The 18,820-nt window shown below is 40.7% G+C and overlaps 1 protein-coding gene across 2 annotated transcripts in view; it reads left to right on the forward strand.

Annotated features, from left to right (window-relative positions):
* Positions 1–18,820, forward strand: part of sesn2 (sestrin 2) — a 44,023-nt gene that overhangs the window by 13,513 nt on the left and 11,690 nt on the right. For both annotated transcript variants that reach the window (XM_028819482.2, XM_028819483.2), the window contains exons 2-6: positions 7,193–7,258; positions 9,275–9,469; positions 10,723–10,905; positions 11,015–11,227; positions 14,343–14,484. In XM_028819482.2, the coding sequence (XP_028675315.1) occupies positions 7,193–7,258; positions 9,275–9,469; positions 10,723–10,905; positions 11,015–11,227; positions 14,343–14,484 (799 nt within the window). The remainder of the gene's footprint in view (positions 1–7,192; positions 7,259–9,274; positions 9,470–10,722; positions 10,906–11,014; positions 11,228–14,342; positions 14,485–18,820) is intronic.

Here is an 18,820-nt window from a genome sequence, read left to right on the forward strand (position 1 = left end):
ATTTCTGTTAACTGTCGCAATTTAAATAACGTGTAACTCCTGTCTTGGATTTGGTTGATAAACTGTGAATGGAAATTTTATGTAGCACCAGTATTCCTGTTTTTTATTCTTCCAATGTGGATATTCTCTGAATGTTCAGAAGTTGAGGGGCTTCTCGGAGGTCTGTGCAACACGGCGCCGTTTGCGTTTTCCCGGTGTCCGTTGCTGCTGGGATAGCGATCGGCTTCTCATGTTACTGCATTGGACGTAAATGGTTAGTGAGAAGTAGATTTAAAGCAGCACGTAGACTTGGGGAATTCTGACGCAGAGAAAGCTGAAGTTGGTGCGCCAGGGACTTGCCCGCTATTAGTCTTGCATCACACGGAGGAGAGAATTCGAAGGTGAACTACGCATTTGTGAGATGTAAAAGGCACTGAGCCCTGACAAGATTGCTTTTATGCTGCTTACTGTTTTTATGGCAGGTTGTATAAGACTAAGTGCCGTGCACTGGATTTTTATTGGTTCAGTACGTTTGCTCCTCAGGTCGAGGAAGACGCCTCGTATTATTCAACTACAGTCATGAAAGGCGTTAAGGGAATCAATGTGCGTTGATTTGTATTTTTTAACCTGAAGTTTTAATATTTTAGAGGATCATTAATTTTGTGACATCAGTTACTAAGTACAGGAGAATTTTTTTTTTTCTGTTTAGCCTTGTTAGTTCGACTGCATATATTAAATAACTTCATTTGTTTTCTTCCAGTCTTTTTTTTTTTTTTTGTTGTTGTTGTTTTTAATCACAAAAGCAATTTAGTTTTTTCTTTTAACGACTTTTGGGTTATGTTGAAGCCGCAAACGGCATCAGCTTGATTACTAAATAAGTATGTCTCAGTTTATTTTGTTTGTTCACAATCCAGAACGCATCATGAATGATACGCAAATGCTTACCTTTGCTTTGGACGTTTCAGGTTTAATTTATATTTAACATTTAGTTTTTTAGTTTACAGTTTTCTTTGAAGACGTGTGCGAGTATGAGAGAGAGAGAGAGAGAGAATATGGCACTGTGACCAGACCTTCCTTGATTAATTGCTTTCACCCTTGGGGAGGGATGCAATTAATTACAAAGACTGTAAACTTCCTTAAGCTGTAAAAGTGCACTTGTATAAAAGTAACATTCTTTTCATGCAAGTTTTTTTTTTTTTTTTTTTTTATAAACACACGAGTTTCTCGAAAGTTCAGTAAATATGAGCATTAGTTATATTTCACTTTAAACACTTGTATGAAGGTTAAGAACATTAGCACACAAACAGCATATTGTGCTTGCATGCCAGTAATAATGCAAACATTGCAATAGTAAAAATTTCTTAAAATGTGCTTCTAAAGACACATCTCTGCTGCTGCAGTGCTTGCTTCAGAATTCTGTTGAACTGAAATATTGGTTGTACATTGTGCTTGATTGTCCATTCACTAATTCTGTAGGAAAAACTGATGTGATTCATCAGGTCACTGTTTATAGACTCTTCAGCAGATCAATTAATAACAACAAATTAGTGTTGAGTTCATCCTTCTGTACAGCTTGTATCCTCTTGCATACCAAGTACTGCATAGAAGTAATGTAACCTGGAAGCACAGGCCCTGTAATGCGTTTGTGCCTTTATTTTAAACTGTTGGATATATGTGTGTGTGTGTGTGTGTGTTTTTAATGAAATGCACTTGGATCTTTAAACAAAAGGAGATTAAGAGGTGACATGATTGAGGGGTTCAAAATTATGAAAGGAATTAATACAGTGGATAGAGACTGTTCATTTAAAATGAGTTTGACATGAATGCCCGGACACAGTTGGAAACTTGTTAAAAGTAAATTTCACACAAACATTTGTATTAGGGTGTTGTACCGTGTTAGCCATTATGAATGTAGAGAAAAGCCAAGCAAAATGACACCTTTTATTAGCTAACTAAAAAGATTACAATATGCAAGCTTTCGAGGCAACTCAGGCCCCTTTGCATATAGCCAATAAAAGGTGTCATTTTGCTTGTCTTTTCTCTACACACAAACATTAGGACGTTTTTCTTTACACAGAGAACCACAGACACTTGGAATAAGCTACCAAGTAGCGTGGTGGACAGAAGGACTTTAGGGACTTTGAAAACTTGACTTCGTGTTATTTTAGAGGACTTAAGTGGATAGGACTGGTGAGCTTTGTTGGGCTGCATGGCCTGTTCTTGTCTAAATCTTTCTAATGGTCTTTTGAGTGAACATTAAGTAATCATTTATGTTATGTGTTTTGAACAAGCAGCACCTTTATTTTGGCATATTTTCAGTCTTTTTTTTTTTTTAAATTGGCTTTGGTAGATTTAATTGAAAGGGTTATTTTGTAATACAGGGTAAGGCAGAATAGGAATTTAATAATCAGCAATGTTAGAACAAATTGAGTTTATATGGTATATTGACAGAGTAAATTACCTGAGTAGTATAGATTATCACAAGAGTCTTGTATGAAAACAAAAATTCAGGAATAGTTAATATTAAAGAAAATGGGCAGTTTTTCTTGTTGTAGCTGACAGAGACATGTTAAGAGGGTTCCAAAGAATCAGAAGTTGGTTTAAAATGATGAGAGCACCAGAATTAAAGGATATTTTCTATTAGCTGTAATGGGTATGTTGCATTTTGCAGGTTTATATGTCATTTTAAAGATAATACAGTATCGAAGGTAGTGTAGTCCTGCTGTTTTGTGGACTCCCAAGACTGATGATGCAGAATGACGAGATCATGGCCTTGTTCATTCTGGCCCCTTCTAATGATCCTGTTTCTAATATTCTTGCTTTTTCTCAACCCTTAACCACCTAATAACTAATGTGGTGCGGGTATTGACGCAGTAATGGCTGTTGTAGCATCCACCTGGATGATGGGACAAGTTGGTGGCTCTGCCACATGTAAAGCACTATATAAATGTAATAAATTGTGTTGCTATTGTAATTCAATCAAAACCTTTTTCCTTTAGGGCAGCACAGGGGTGCAGTGGGTAGGGTGGAGTCCTGGTTAGTCTTGTCTGTATTTTTCTGTTCTCCCCAGTTTAAGTGAATGTATCTCCTGTTTTCCTTGTATAGTTCTAAAGACTTTATTTATGTTGCCCACATATCTCAGGTCCTGTTGGAGTAGCCCCCAAGTGTCCTCAGTGTAGCAATGAATAATATGAATAACCAGTGGGGGTAAAACACAATATTGCAGAGCTTTAAAACTGTTTTACCTCCGTCAACTTTCTTGTAGAATGATCCATTCTTCTCAGAGATTCATGTCACTAAGCGACGGTCAATGCAAGATTCCCAGTCCCATCATGAACACACAGTCCTTGCAGTGTAAATGTTAAAATTTCCATGTTTAAATTTGTTCAACTTTGGTAAAAGTGACGTGAGATACCTGTATGTCCTTTATTTAAATTCAAGAATACAGAAATCAAAACCTGACAGTTTTCCTTTACATTTATCTCTTAAATTTTAATCTTCTTCCAGACAGACTTGGTTGAAGTTTTACTGCCAGTTTCACCCACTGAACCACAAAAACATTATCTGCTTGTATATATATATATATATAACCATCAAGATGTTACTCTTTATATTAGTGCTCTGAAAGTGTGGCCTATTGATTAAGGAGACTTTAGGTTAACACCTTCCCAAGTGGGCCTTATCAGAATGTACCAATCAAAACAAACAAGAATACAATACAATACAAAGTAACTCAACATAAAAAGCAGATTTAGTTAAGGAACCAGTCAACATTTTGAATCAGATGGGGTGTGGAAGATGGCAGATGATGAATCTACCTTTCAGAGTCCACTAATTGTTTGGTGGCAAATGCAGAAGCAGTGTTTTTAAAAAGACTCTAAATGCAATCATTTTTTACTTTGATTTTTAGAATTCAACGTAGAGATTTATCAATAATTGAAACTTGTCCTTTATATATTTCATGGGGTGTGTGTGTGTGCGTGTTCACTTTCATATGGCATTCTGACTTGTGTTATTCAACATCAGCGTTGGCCATAACTATGGCTAAGGGAAATAGTATTAAGACCTGAAAGGTTCTGTCCAATTTTGGGTATCCTGCTTTGTTTGTCCTGTTTTTTCTTTTTTTGTCTACAGGACTTCCTCTCTGTAATGTTCTGGTTTACCCTGCAGCTGATAATCGTTTTGTCACTATCTTTCTGTTGTTACACTCTGTTGTACCTGTGCATTGCTGTACAGAAATGTTCACAAATATTAAGGAGAGAAGGCAAGCAAATGTGGTAGTGCACTTTTAATCAGACAAAGGAATTAATGCATTATTGCTGGTGGCTAAAATTTAAAGATACAATATAAATATAAAATCTCTTTTTGAAATCAAAACTAATTCTTCTTCTTTCAGCTGCTCCCGTCATGGGTTGCCACAGTGGATCATCCTTTTTCATATCGTCCTGTCTTCTGCATCTTGCTCTGTCGCACCCACCATCTGCATGTCTTCTCTCACCACATCCATAAACCTTCTCTTAGGCCTACCTCTTTCCTGGCAGCTCTGTCCTTAACATTCTTCTCCCAATAATTGGGTTTAATTATAGTCATAGTGAAAATATTCCTTTTGAAATTAGCAAATACATTTCCATCCATGTCTTAACAATAATATTAATGCATTTTATTTTATGGTCCCGTTCTCTGCTCAAACTGCTTCTCAAAAATATAAATATAAACACCAACATAAACCTAAAGATAAATACAGCAAGCAACAAAGCTTTGAATTGGAGTAAGAGACGATAGACCAGAACAAAAATGCAAAATGCTAATAACAAATAACAATTTATGACATTAGATTTTCACTTTGTGAAAGCAAATAGTGTACAGTAAGATGCTCTCATCTGTTTAGGTCTACATTTGCCCCCCACTTTTTAAATGGAGATTGAAAAGTATATTACTCAAATTCAGTTGGTGCACACTTCATTTCTTTTTATGTTTTTAGTCCTTTTTTTTTTTTTTTTTTTTGTAATGCATTTCTTTGTACACATTTGGACACATGAAATATTAACTGGGTTCAAGTCACATGGTCAGCATGTGTTCAGATAGCTAAGACGCATATACTATTACAGTAAGACGTACAATTCTCCCACTAGGATGGCACAGATTTACTGTGGTTAGTGCTGCCACCTCAATGCCCAAGTATTGAATCCCAGTCTGTTACTGTCTATGCAGAATTTGTATGTTCTCCTTGCACTCATGTAGAGTTTGTTCCAGGAGTCTGTTTTTGTCCCACATCCAAAGACTTTTGTAATAGGGTGGTTGAAGACCCCAAATTAGCCAGAAGTGAATGAGTGTGGTTGCCTTATTAAGGTTTGGTTCCCACCTTACTCCCACTGCTCCTCATGACCCTAAAATTGCATTAGTCAGGTTTAGCAAGTGGGCAAATTCATCATTCTGACATAAGTTCTTATGTAGGCCGGATACTGAAGATGTGCCACACTGCTTTCACCAGCCTTAATTGCTGCTTTTGAGAATACAATCTTTTATTTCATTGCAGTTTCAAATTCACTTAAAGCACATCATGTTTTAGTTTGCTTCAAGCAACTCACCACCTGTATTAATTTCCTTCCATCCATTTTCCAACTATAGGATCACGGGGGGGGGGGGGTGTCTGCTGGAGCCGATCCCAGCCAACCAGGGCGCAAGGCAGGAAACAAATTCCGGGCAAGGCTCCAGCCCACCGCAGGGCACATGCACACACTAGGGACAATTTAGAATCACCGATGCACCTAACCTGCATGTCTTTGGACTGTGGGAGGAAACCGGAGCACCCGAAGGAAACCCATGCAGACACAGGGAGAACATGCAAACTCCACGCAGGGAGGACCTGGGAAGCAAACCCAGGTCTCCTAACTGCGAGGCAGCAGCGCTACCACTGCGCCACTGTGCTGCCCACCTATATTAATTTGACCAATTCATTTTATTTTTTTAAAACTTGGCTTACCACTGAATTAGCAAAGTCATATTTCAAGAATATTGTATACCTTTCTGGAAAGAACTAAACGTATTGCTGACACTAAGGTGACTCCACTTCACGAGTCTGCTCTGGTCAGTGAGACTTGGTTAATCAGTTACGGTAAGTCCATTGTGTGAATGAAGTCATCATTGTGTGTGCCAAGGGAGACATGTCTTGTTTTTTCAAGTTTTTGTCCTTTTAGCCTATTTTTGTTTTCCTTCAAGTTACAGATAAGCCCTGTAATGTGCAAGCCAATTGTTAGTTATCTTTATCGAGTGGCCATACTTGCCAGTGTTGACCTGGCTCATTGTAGTAAATCACCCATTTGAAACCAGTCTGTTTGGCTCTTGTCAACAGAGTAGTTAGTCCTTTGTCATAAAAGCATATTCCCTTTTCAATCGAGGCAGAGATTAGCAGCTTTTACTTCTGGGGCAGACTGCAGCTCCCCTCAAGCTTGTAATGGAAATGGCTGTAGGAGTTCTGCCACTCACTGCTTTCATTTTTCGAGTTGCCTGCCCTTTGTTTTATAGAGCATACTTCAGCATTTCTGTGAACAAAGTAAACTAGATTTCACGATTTAGTTATTTGGAAAGGCTTTTTATGTAAAGCAATGAAGATCTGTGTCAGGTTCTGTTTGGTTTTAAACTGCACTTGCACATGCTTGAGTGTGCTTATTTTTCCCTGGGCCTGCATGGGTTTTTCTCGGGGTACTGTGGATTTCCTGTCTCATCCCAAAGACATGGGCATTTGGTTACTTGCCAGTTCTACCATATATCCCCTCTGTACTGTACTTTGCAGTTCATGGTGCCGTGACCTTTAAGGTGGATTAAGGAAGTTTCAAGGTGGTTTTTAATGATGGTGTGCCTCTTCCCAGCCTGACAATATGAAATTGTTCCCATGTTTTAGTATTCGGATATAAAAATGATTACAAGCCGGCAGCCCTCATATCACATTTGCCAAGGCGGTCATAATGACTAAGCCTAATAGCAAGGTGAATGACTAGCACGCAGGTTGTGAGCTAGCATGGAATGCACTTTTCAGTATTTCAGCCTGAAGCATTTTGACAGATCAACAGGATGTCAACATAAGCCAGCACTTCGTGAGATATCACACGTATGGTAGGACTGCGATGTCTCATTGGTGATTATGCTTTTATATATGCTGTTAGATCATGTATTTAACCTTATTTTTCAATTTTTCTTTTTTTTCCCCTCTTAGGACAGAGGAATACAGGTCCCACGTGTTCTTGGTAAAGGACCAAGCTTCTTTATACCCTTAAAACAGGTAAGAATGTATTGTAGCTTGACTAAATTTTGTAGTAGGAAAGGTAATTTGAAAGATTACTGAGCTTCTTAAAACATGTAAAGGATTTTCATTTTTTTCAGATATGCTTTAAGTTGAGGGCAGAATTAACAGTCAATTTAAATTAATTCTTAAATTATTTTGAACTGCCTTGTTAAGTACCTTGAATACTGTATACTTGGTAGGATTCTTTGTGGAAAAGTAGAATGAAGGATTAAAAAATGTGTTCCATAAAATCTCGTGCACATTGCGCGTAATTTTTACTCATTTCAGTTTACTAAAAATTGGGGTGTACCAATATTAGGCATGAGACATCATTTTAATTAGGTACTTTCAATAAGCCTGCACAATAGGATTGTTGGTACTTGAAGTCATTTTGTGTATAAAGCACTTGGTTCTGTCTGAGGTACCGCTGTGCTGTTGGGTGGAGCTACATTAAAGATTTGGGGGCTACTTGACATCATCCTGCATTATAGTCTGTAATACGGAGTAGATAGGAGTATGTACGTGGTCATCATGTTCCTTCTGTAGGTGGTAATTTGAACTCTCTTAGGGATTGTTGATTTTTTTTTTTCCCCCCTTTTCCTTTTCTCCCAGGACTGAATATTCTTCCAAACAACTTTTCTGAAAAGCACACAAAGCAATAATTTCTCACATAAATCAACATAAAATGTCTGTTGCTGCATGTTAGCCGTGTTTGGTTGCTGCAGCAAGTGGCTGCTCAGCTGTTTTCTGAAAAGCACACAAAACAATGGCTTCACACATAAACATTAAAACATCTATTGCTGGTTCTGTGGCTACTCTTGCTATGTGTTCGCTGTCTCTGGCCGGGGCTGTTGCAGTGCAACGCAATCTGGTTCATAACTCTTGTCCTTGTCTGTGTCCGTGGCGGTCCTCCCAGGCAAACGTTGCGATAAGTGTGTCAGCACCATGATCAGCTAAGGCTGGTACTGCACTTTCATTTTAGGCCTCGATCTCCTGATCACTTGCAAAACATCTGAGCCTGACAAGTCAGAGTCCAATTCAAAATAATAAAATATCCACAAAATGTCATCTACTGAGTGTTATTTATTTGCGCATTCACTTCTATCTCTTGCTAGATGTAATGTCATTTTTACAGAGATTTTACAGTACATATGTATCTAATAAGGTCATGTCTGCCGTCCTTTTTTTAATCCTAGTCGTTGGAAGCCTTTTTTCTCCACCACTCCTCTGTCGTGTGTGTGTGTGTGTGTGTATATATATATACACAGTATATATAGAGGCGGAGTGGTGGCTCTGAGGCTAGGGATCTGCACTGGCAATCGGAAGGTTGCCGGTTCGAATCCCATAAATGCCAATAGGGACTCTGCTCTGTTGGGCCCTTCAGCAAGGTCCTTAACCTGCAATTGCTGAGCGCTTTGAGTAGTGAGAAAAGCGCTATATAAATGCAAAGAATTATTATTATTATTATATATAATATATATGTATCAGCAGGTCCAAACACAAGAACTTTACAAAAACACACGTTTATTAAAGTAATAAAGTCCTCACAACACACCGTGCTCCCGCACCAATCGCTCCCAACACGGGCCTCTCCCAGTGTCCTTTCTCTCTCCTGTCACTGGAGCTTCGTCCTGCTCCAGCTCCCGACTCTAGCTCTCCAAGTGTAGGAAGGCGGCCCCTTTTATTTTCGCCTGGATGTGCTCCAGGTGCTTGATGACATTCTTCCGGCGGCACTTCCTGGTGCCTCCTTGCTCCATCCCCGTGGTCCCCTGCTTATCCAATGCAATATATATAGCATTGAAGTCTGGTATAACTATAATGTGACACTGAGGTTTATTTGTGTTTTTTTTTATTTTTTTCTGCAGTAATTTAATTTTACACATTTACAAAGTAGGCTTTTGATGTAGGAATTGTAATCCTCAGTTGCAGCATAGTGACCAACATCTGCTCCCACAACCTTTATGGCAATTTTGGCAGTTAATTAATTGAAAAATAACATATACTTTCTCTTAGATCATGGAAGAGGGTGTTGAAAGTGATCATCAGCTTCTCATAGAGGCCTTTGTTTCAATGGGACGAGTGGACAACATTACCACAATTATGGGGTTGCACCCTAAATATCTGGCCTGTTTCCTCCGGACCCGGCACTACCTTCTGCAGATGGATGGCCCCCTGCCATACCCCTGCCGCCACTATATTGCTATCATGGTGAGTGAAGTATTTCAGAAGTATGCAGATTAAAGGTTTTATGGATAAAGCCGGCACATTACACTAGTTGCTTTGTGCCAACTTTAAAGTGCTATTATGATCTCCATGTCACTCGTGATCGTTGACAAAAGGAGAAAATGTGTGTATTTTATGCACTTGCAGGTGAAAGGTTATGTGATTCACGATGGGCAGTGAGTTCTGGTGTAGCTTGTGTGGCAGAATTAATTTATTTTTTTTATTTTGGCTGAATCTGCTCTTGGTGCCTTGCTGTTAACACTTGTTCCAACAGATGTGTTATCTCCAGTGTAGTGACTAAGACCATACGTTTTAACCAAAAGTTAATTCCCTTCCCCCGACATCTTTTGTGTCTCCGAGTAGGTCACTTGTCCAAACCTGTGACTCAACTGCAGAGTGCTTTCTTTCAGCATGAATATATGCAAACCGTATCACAGACCTTCGCTTCCATTTGTACAACCTTCGGGCAAGAAGCCCTCCAATGTATTAGATGATGGGAAACTTTGGCAATCCGAGAAGCACATGACCAATACCCCCCCATTATTTTGCTATATATTGCCTTTGATTCTTGTATGTCTTATCATTATCCTCTGATGATGGCTCCTGGTAGGGGCTGAAAGCTCAGGAATAAAAACTACTTTATGATACGTGATTCATTTCCTCCCTTTGTGGATCTCCAGCTACAAATATGCAAACCGTATTAGTAAGTAAGCACTTGTGCTTGAGTCTCCGCTTTGTAAATTATCTGAACTTTTCATTCTTTGTTTCACATGGATTTTTGTTTCTGTTTTCTACGCACGAGATTAACTGGTGACTCTGTATTAGTTTTGTACCAATGTGACAAAAATGACCCTACAAACATAATTTTGTTTGTATGAACATGGATGGTGTCTGTTCTTCCTTGTATTGAGTTTGGCAGGGTTAAACAGTATGAATAATAGATGACCATAAAAAAAAATGTTGATGTATTCAGATAAACTCACCTTGAGAAAGGAATTCTGATTAATGATGATGACAGTTGTAATACAAATTTTGAATAGTTCCGTTTTTGCTGCTTTGTTTTTCTTCATTTCTTTTCTTTTGTCCATAACACCAAGGTAGTGTCTCTTCTTCTCCAAGATATTGCTCCAGATAATATGAATGTTAAATTTGTGTCAATGTAAAGAAAGGCGTGCATGAAAAGTTAGCTGTTTTCCAGTGTTTCCATTTGTAACTGGCATTTCCTTCTTTTTAATCAGGCTGCTGCCCGACACCAATGCTTGTATTTAGTTCAGTTACATGCATCGGAGTTTCTTCAAGTTGGAGGTGATCCCCAGTGGCTTAATGGCCTACAATATTGTCCTAGAAAGCTGAGGAATCTAAATGAGTTGAATAAACTACTTGCTCACCGGCCATGGTTCATCACAAAGGATCATATTGAGGTGAAAAAAGCATGCTTTGGTTTTTAATTTCGGGAGTGTTGATACTTTGATGCATGAATATTGGAAATTACTTTTTGGGTTTACTCACGACTTTCTCATTTCTGAGCAGGCCCTTTTAAAACCTGGCGGAGAGAGTTGTTGGTCCCTGGCTGAGCTGATCCATGCCATCGTTCTTCTCACTCACTACCACTCAATGTGCTCCTTCGTTTTTGGCTGTGGAGTTAACCCTGAACCTGATCAAGAAGGGGGCTTTGCCTTCCGTCCCCCATCTCCTTGCCAGACTGATAGCCCTGGAGCCGAGGAAGGGGGTGGAGGACCAAGGGTGAGTGGTGGTTTAAATGCACCATTGTTCTGAGTGGAAACAACCACTTATCTAGAGGTGTGTTGCTGGAATATTACATGAACGAAAGTAAATTATTTGTGTTTTGTAGCCTGATCAGTGAGTCTTTTTGGGTTTTTTTTGTAAATCAGCGCATTTATTTCTCCTTTGAAATTAAGACCTGGAACTGGTCTTGAGTTTGTGTTGAACTAATGACTGACAGCCCAATTTTTTGTTATTGAAAGCACCGGACCTCAGTCTGCTAAAAAGTGCAATTTGCATGGTTGGTTGAAGTGGATGCATGTAGCCCCTTTCCTCACCTGCCTCACTCTACAGACTCTTCCAGCCTTCATCAGATCCTGCCCATTTATTCACACAACTAATTGTTCTGAAATTTGCCTACTTTCTGCTGTCACTTCCTACTGAAGCTGTATGGTAGGAGATGGATGAGACCTGCATTACAGACACCCACGACTGATTTTTTGCAATGAAAAAAATCGCTAGATTTCAGACATCACACCACTCATTTACTTTAATAATAATACATTTTATTTATATAGTGCCTTTCCCATGCTCAAGGCGCTTCAGAGTCTTAGAAAATAAACAGCAGGGTAAATGTAACATTGGATACAAATGTTTTCCTGAATAGAACAATGAAACAGATAACAAAGCATTACATAGAATAAAGGACAATAAACCAGAGTAAAATACTAAATTCAATACTAAAAGAAAAACCTAACAATTAACCTAATTTGTGATATAACAGAGAGACAAATTATCCTGAGCCCCTGGACAGAGAGGTAAACTGAAAGAAAGGGCAGAATGTTAAGTTAAGTTAAAAGCCTTCCTAAATAGATGAGTTTTAAGTTGTTTTTTAAAAGAATGAATGGAGTCAGCTGATCTCATTAATTTCGGGATGTCATTCCAAAGTCTGGGTGCTATGGAGCTGAAGGCTCTGTCGCCCATAGAGCGCAGGTTAGTGTGAGGAACAACAAGATTACCAGAATCAGAGGACCTTAGTAGGCGAACAGGAGCATAGTGATTTAGAAGTTTACTCATGTAGTCCAGTTCCATTCCATTTAAAGCTTTGTAGGTTATTAATAGAATTATATATTCAATCCTGTAAAACACAGGGAGCCGGTGAAGGCGAAGCAGGATGAGTGTGATGTGTTCGCTGTTTCTGGTTCGAGTAAGCACTCTTGCAGCAGAGTTTTGAATCAACTGGAGCTGTGATATAATATTAGAAGGGGCACCTGCCAGCAGCGAGTTTCAATAATTGATGCGGGATGTGATAAAAGCATGGACAAGCTTCTCAGCATTAGAAAAGGAGAGAAATGAGCGAACACGGCATATGTTACGGAGGTGACAGTAAGAAAGTTTCTTAATGTGGTTTATGTGGACGGAATAAGAAAGGGAGGAATCAAAAATGACATCAAGGTTCCTTGGATCAGAAGAAGGTCTGGTGAGATCACCGTCAAGAGTGACTGAAAAGGAGCTCATTTACTTAAGTAGCGCTTTAGTCTCATTTTGCAGGAGTTCAGTTTTGTTGCAATTTAATTTTAAAAGTTCTGCTCCATCCAGGTTTTAATTTCACTGAGGCAAGTTGTGAGCTGAGAAAACTCTGATGAAGTTGCACTTTTGACATTGAAATAGAGTTGAGTGTCTGCATAAAAATGATAACCCAGTCCAGGGCTCTGTAAGGTAGCTATGAGGAACTCCTTGTGTGACTTTGCCGCCTTCAAGAAGTCCAACTTGTCTAAAACTTCAAATGTATACATGTTGAAGTAGGCGTAGCAACCATGTGTGATTTGTACATATTCTTTGGACTAAGGAGGGAATGCTGTGGCTACATGCTGAGTTGGATAGACCAAGCCACCTTGTCCCCATCAAATTCTTCCCACTGGGTAATTCCTAGTTTTTCTCATCTAGGGAATCCCTCCAGGGTGTCCTGGATTTGCCCGTAGGTTTTATTCCAGTGTTCTGAGCCTTGTACTCCTTCTGAGAGAAGTTACCTAGAAGGCTTCCTTAACCACATTCTGAAACCTTCTCATTTGGTTTCTCCTAATCCAAAGAAATAGCTGTTATGCTCTGCTGTCCTCCCATATTGCTAAGTTCCTGAGCCTATTTGCATAGTGGTAGCCTAATATCCTTGTGCTGGTTCCTAATTTTTCTTCACGGTCTTATTCTTTTAAGTCATTATTACCTAGATCTTGTGACCACAGGTAAAGCTGAAGGTTAACCTAGAAATCTACTTACTCCATTTTTATTGTTGAGAAGCCTGAGACAGTTATGCACGCTTAATTTTGAAAGCTAAATTTAGAGTTGCCAGGTAACTTAACGCATGGATTTATTGAGGTACCCTAACGGACAACATGAATATGTAGAGAAGGTGCAGGCCTCACACATATTGTAAGCTGGTTGATAGCTGAATCCATACTATCCTGGAACTGGGAGGTGAAATAATTAGGCTAAAGTATATATTTCAGAAGTTGCCAGAGATGACTTGATAATGGAGTTACAAGCAGTTGGAAGTAGAATTATGAGGAGTTCTAAGCAGTACCTCTTAATACCCAACCCCATTAAAAGTAGAGCTAACTGTGGCTGGTTAAACAAGAAACCGAAGTGCTGCTTAATGTTTTGAGTTTATACTGTGCAGTGGACTCTGGATGGTCCCAGCACTTGTTACAAATGTTGGGGCTGAGCACAAGTTAGTTGAAGAGTCCTTGTATTCTACAAGAAGAAAGGGCAGGGGTGAGGTGGTTGTTTTGAAACCTGAGCAACAATAAAGAATAATGATGGCTAACATCCTGTGAAAAGATGTAAGTTACAACCCACCCCCACACATGTATGCACACAAACAGTCAAATGACTTGCGTAGAGCAGCTGATAATTGCCCATTACTGTCCATTTAGAAGGTCTTCTAGGTGGCTGTTAGTTCTTCATTTTGCCAGTCCTTTGGAGAAAAGTCATTCTGAGCTCAAGCAGCAGGTAAAACCTTGAGGGCTTTTGTTTACTTGAAGAGGAAGCTAAACATTGAACCTTAAGTCTGATAAACCTCTATACTTAGAAACTTTCCTGTTTTATTTAGATTCATTTTTCTCTCTTCTATTGGGTTTAGTCAGGAGATGCTCTACAAGAGGTGGAGGCTCTCATGAGGAAGATGAGGCTGCTGCAGCAGCAAGAGGAAGAGGCCAGCCAAGAAGAGATGGCAACACGATTTGAGAAAGAGAAGAGGGAAAGCTTGCTGGTTACTCCTGAAGGTATCTTATGTGCATTACAACCATTAAAAACTTTGCCTTCACACTTTTTGTTCAGTGTACATTTCTGATTCAGCTATTTTTCTCATCCTGTTTAAACTGTCTTTGTTTTCACTTAAATTACTAAACAGGGCAAACAGTAATACAGTACCATACTGCCCACCAAATTTTTGTATCCTTCCACTATTATCAGACATAATTAATCCATTTCAGCATCTGAAGACTTGGACATTATCCCAGAAGTATGTCACGTGGCAAATTCAGAATCGCCCACACCAACGCTAAGGCCATTTAGAACTGCTAGTTAACCTAACATGCACATCTTCAGAACAAAAGCCATGCCAATAAGAGGAGATCATGGAAACCCCACACAGATATGGAGCAGACTGGGGTCTCCTTTGTAAAACTCTGCGTGGATTTGAGAATGAAATCATGCTCATGGCAAAAAAAAAAAAAAAAAAATCTGATTTATAAAACCTCCATCCATCCATCCATTGTCTCCCGCTTATCCGAGGTTGGGTCGCGGGGGCAGCAGCTTGAGCAGAGATGCCCAGACTTCCCTCTCCCCAGCCACTTCTTCTAGCTCTTCCGGGATAATCCTAAGGCGTTCCCAGGCCAGTCGAGAGACATAGTCCCTCCAGCGTGTCCTGGGTCTTCCCCGGGGCCTCCTCCCGGTTGGACGTGCCCGGAACACCTCACCAGGGAGGCGTCCAGGAGGCATCCTGATCAGATGCCCGAGCCACCTCATCTGACTCCTCTCGATGCGGAGGAGCAGCGGCTCTACTCTGAGCCCCTCCCGGATGACTGAGCTTCTCACCCTATCTTTAAGGGAAAGCCCAGACACCCTGCGGAGGAAACTCATTTCAGCCGCTTGTATTCGCGATCTTGTTCTTTCGGTCACTACCCATAGTTCATGACCATAGGTGAGGGTAGGAACATAGATTGACTGGTAAATTGAGAGCTTCGCCTTGCGGCTCAGCTCCTTTTTCACCACGACAGACCGATGCAGCGCCCGCATTACTGCGGATGCCGCACCGATCCGCCTGTCGATCTCACGCTCCATTCTTCCCTCACTCGTGAACAAGATCCCGAGATACTTGAACTCCTCCACTTGAAGCAGGATCTCGCTACCAACCCTGAGAGGGCACTCCACCCTTTTCCGGCTGAGGACCATGGTCTCGGATTTGGAGGTGCTGATTCTCATTCCAGCCGCTTCACACTCGGCTGCGAACCGATCCAGAGAGAGCTGAAGATCACGGCCTGATGAAGCAAACAGGACAACATCATCTGCAAAAAGCAGTGACCCAATCCTGAGCCCACCAAACCGGACCCCCTCAACGCCCTGGCTGCGCCTAGAAATTCTGTCCATAAAAGTTATGAACAGAATTGGTGACAAAGGGCAGCCCTGGCGGAGTCCAACTCTCACTGGAAACGGGTTCGACTTACTGCCGGCAATGCGGACCAAGCTCTTGCACCGATCATACAGGGACCGAACAGCCCTTATCAGGGGGGCCGGTACCCCATACTTTCGGAGTACCCCCCACAGGATTCCCCGAGGGACACGGTCGAATGCCTTTTCCAAGTCCACAAAACACATGTAGACTGGTTGGGCAAACTCCCATGCACCCTCCAGGACCCTGCTAAGGGTATAGAGCTGGTCCACTGTTCCGCGACCAGGACGAAAACCACACTGTTCCTCCTGAATCCGAGGCTCGACTATCCGACGGACCCTCCTCTCCAGGGGCCTCATGTATAACGCCGTGCGTAGAACTCACACTATAACATGGCGTAAGCACAAAAGCGGGATTGTGCGTACGCACAGAAAAATCCAGATGCAGGAATCTGTGCGCACGCATACTTTCACGTTCTTCTACTACATAAATCCCGATTTGCGTGAAAAGTAACGTACGTGCACGCGCCTTCTGTCCCGCCCCAACTCCTCCCAGAATTACGCCTCTTTGAATATGCAAATCAATATAAATAGCCTTCTGTGAAAAGACAATGGGAAAAGCACGGGAGAAAATATAAGAATTTCAGCGAATACCAAGTGGAGGCAAAGGAAAAACGTACTATTTGTTGGTTTAAACAGTGGTATAATCAACAAAAGAAAGTTGATCGAGTGACAGTGTGTCGGAGAAACTCGAAGGCTCAACTTCACAAAGTCGCACAGTGCCCGAAATAAAAAAGAAATCACATATCAAAGTCGCCGTGAAAAAGCGAGTCGTAGCCCACCGTCTGAGTGTCATATGAAAGCTTATTAGGGTACAGACAAAAAAAAAGGCACACAGTGGGGAAAAAAGCACGAAATGTCAACTTTAATCTCGAAATTTCCACTTTAATCACGTAGTTTATTTTGCCATTAAAGTAGAACATCTTAAACTTCATCTTAAAATCGTTTAATTTACTAGTTTCTCAAATCCTATTGTAACTAAAGTGGCATGTTAAATGCTTTGTTCTGTATTTGATCTTCTATGTGCTCTATGTGTATGAATCACTACCTGCTTTTTAAACGGGCTTTCTCTTTCTCCGACAGGACACATACTCCATTACATTCTTGATATTACAGCTCTCTGAATAATTAAAATACTGAGATGTATACGTGATATCTTTTTCATGATGATAGGAATGAAAGCATGTTATTAAACATGGGAACACGGTGGCGCAGTGCTTGTTCATGTCTCACGCAAGAGGCTTGCTGCGCCATGCGCAACCTTCAGTTAAATAATTTATCACAGCAGTACTGTCTCTTTCAAACGTACTAACCTCCAATTCCTGTCCTTACTTTTCTTTCTCCAAAAACTCAATCGCCACACAATAAGCTATGTAATAGACGTGAAGCCATCTGTAAGCTTAGAACTTCGATTCTTCAAAACTTTTAAGGAACATTGAAATATCTTAGTAGTACATGTTTAATTATTATATCCGTCTATCTTTCCAGTGTCGCGTCAGCACCAGCAATAATACAGCGCAAGGCAGGAACAATTACTGAACTAGCTAGCGCTGCGGCACCGTGTCCTCACATGTTTAATTATTAACAATTCAGATTATTTAAATGAAGTTAAAGTTTTATCTGTATAATATAATCAACATGTTTTGATGCATTTCGTCTTAGAAATGAATACCGTCATCACATGTAAATACGCGCTTTATAAAGTGGCGCAGGTTGTGCAATATTATAACTAGTGCAAGTTTACAGTGAGGTGATTGTACTTATAAGTAAACAATTATATAAGGAGCAGTTGATGGACTGATTTAGTGCCTTTAGAGTTCTTGGGATGAAACTGTTTCTAAACCGCGAAGTCCGTACAGGGACTAAAGCGTTTGCTGTGGCTCAGGCAGCATCTGCTTCATGCTGTGTACCGATAATTCTCTTTCCAATCAGCTGCTGCTGTGATTTCCCACTCAGATACAGTAATATAAATACTCTGAGTGGTGCAGTGAGAGTAATGTGGAAAAAGATGATCTGCTGTGGCAACCCTTAACGGGAGCAGCTGAAAGAAGATGCAGTGAGAGTTACAACGCTAAAGCAGTTATGGTATTTGGAATACTATGGCTATTCCCTGGACCATTATATTGCTACAGGTTAATTACAATCAGATGCATTACACTAATAAACAATATGCAGTTAATTTCAGTGTATTTATAAAGCCACGCCAGGAATGTGGATTTAAGAAAGAAAGAGTGATCACACAGGAACAGTAGCACTGCTTTGACACTGGGTGCCGCCAGTCTGCAAAACCGGGCGGATAAATTGCGTACGCCAAGGAATGAGTTACCGTGGAAATGTGCGTGGCTTTACGCCAAGTTTAGGTTTTATACATCGCGATTTGAGCGTGGAAAGGTTCGTACGCAACATTTCTGTGCGTACGCACCGTTTATACATGAGGCCCCAGGACCCCTGAATAAACTTTTCCAGGGAGGCTGAGGAGTGTGATCCCTCTGTACTTGGAACACACCCTCCGGTCCCCCTTCTTAAAGAGGGGGACCACCACCCCAGTCTGCCAATCCAGAGGCACTGTCCCTGATGTCCATGCGATGTTGGCGTACATATTTTTGTTCAAATTATCCTTATAATTCACAATCATCTCCTAAATATTTGTAGATTAATGCACCTCAAACCCCACCCTGTTGCCATCCTGAAAGAACCATGAGTGGACCATGCTAATGAACCTCGTACTGTGCAGTCTCAATGCAGCAGATCTTCATTGGCTGGTAGGGCGCTCTACAACTGAGTGTGGCTAGAGCATGTGTGGCATTGTAGTGCCTCTCGTGTGCACTCTTAGGGTTGGGAAAGCGTCAGGCACCAATGTTTGAGGGGATACCCACTATCAGCTGGCAC

This window comes from Erpetoichthys calabaricus, chromosome 14 (genome assembly GCF_900747795.2).
Source record: "Erpetoichthys calabaricus chromosome 14, fErpCal1.3, whole genome shotgun sequence".
Classification (NCBI taxonomy): Eukaryota; Metazoa; Chordata; class Cladistia; order Polypteriformes; family Polypteridae; genus Erpetoichthys; species Erpetoichthys calabaricus.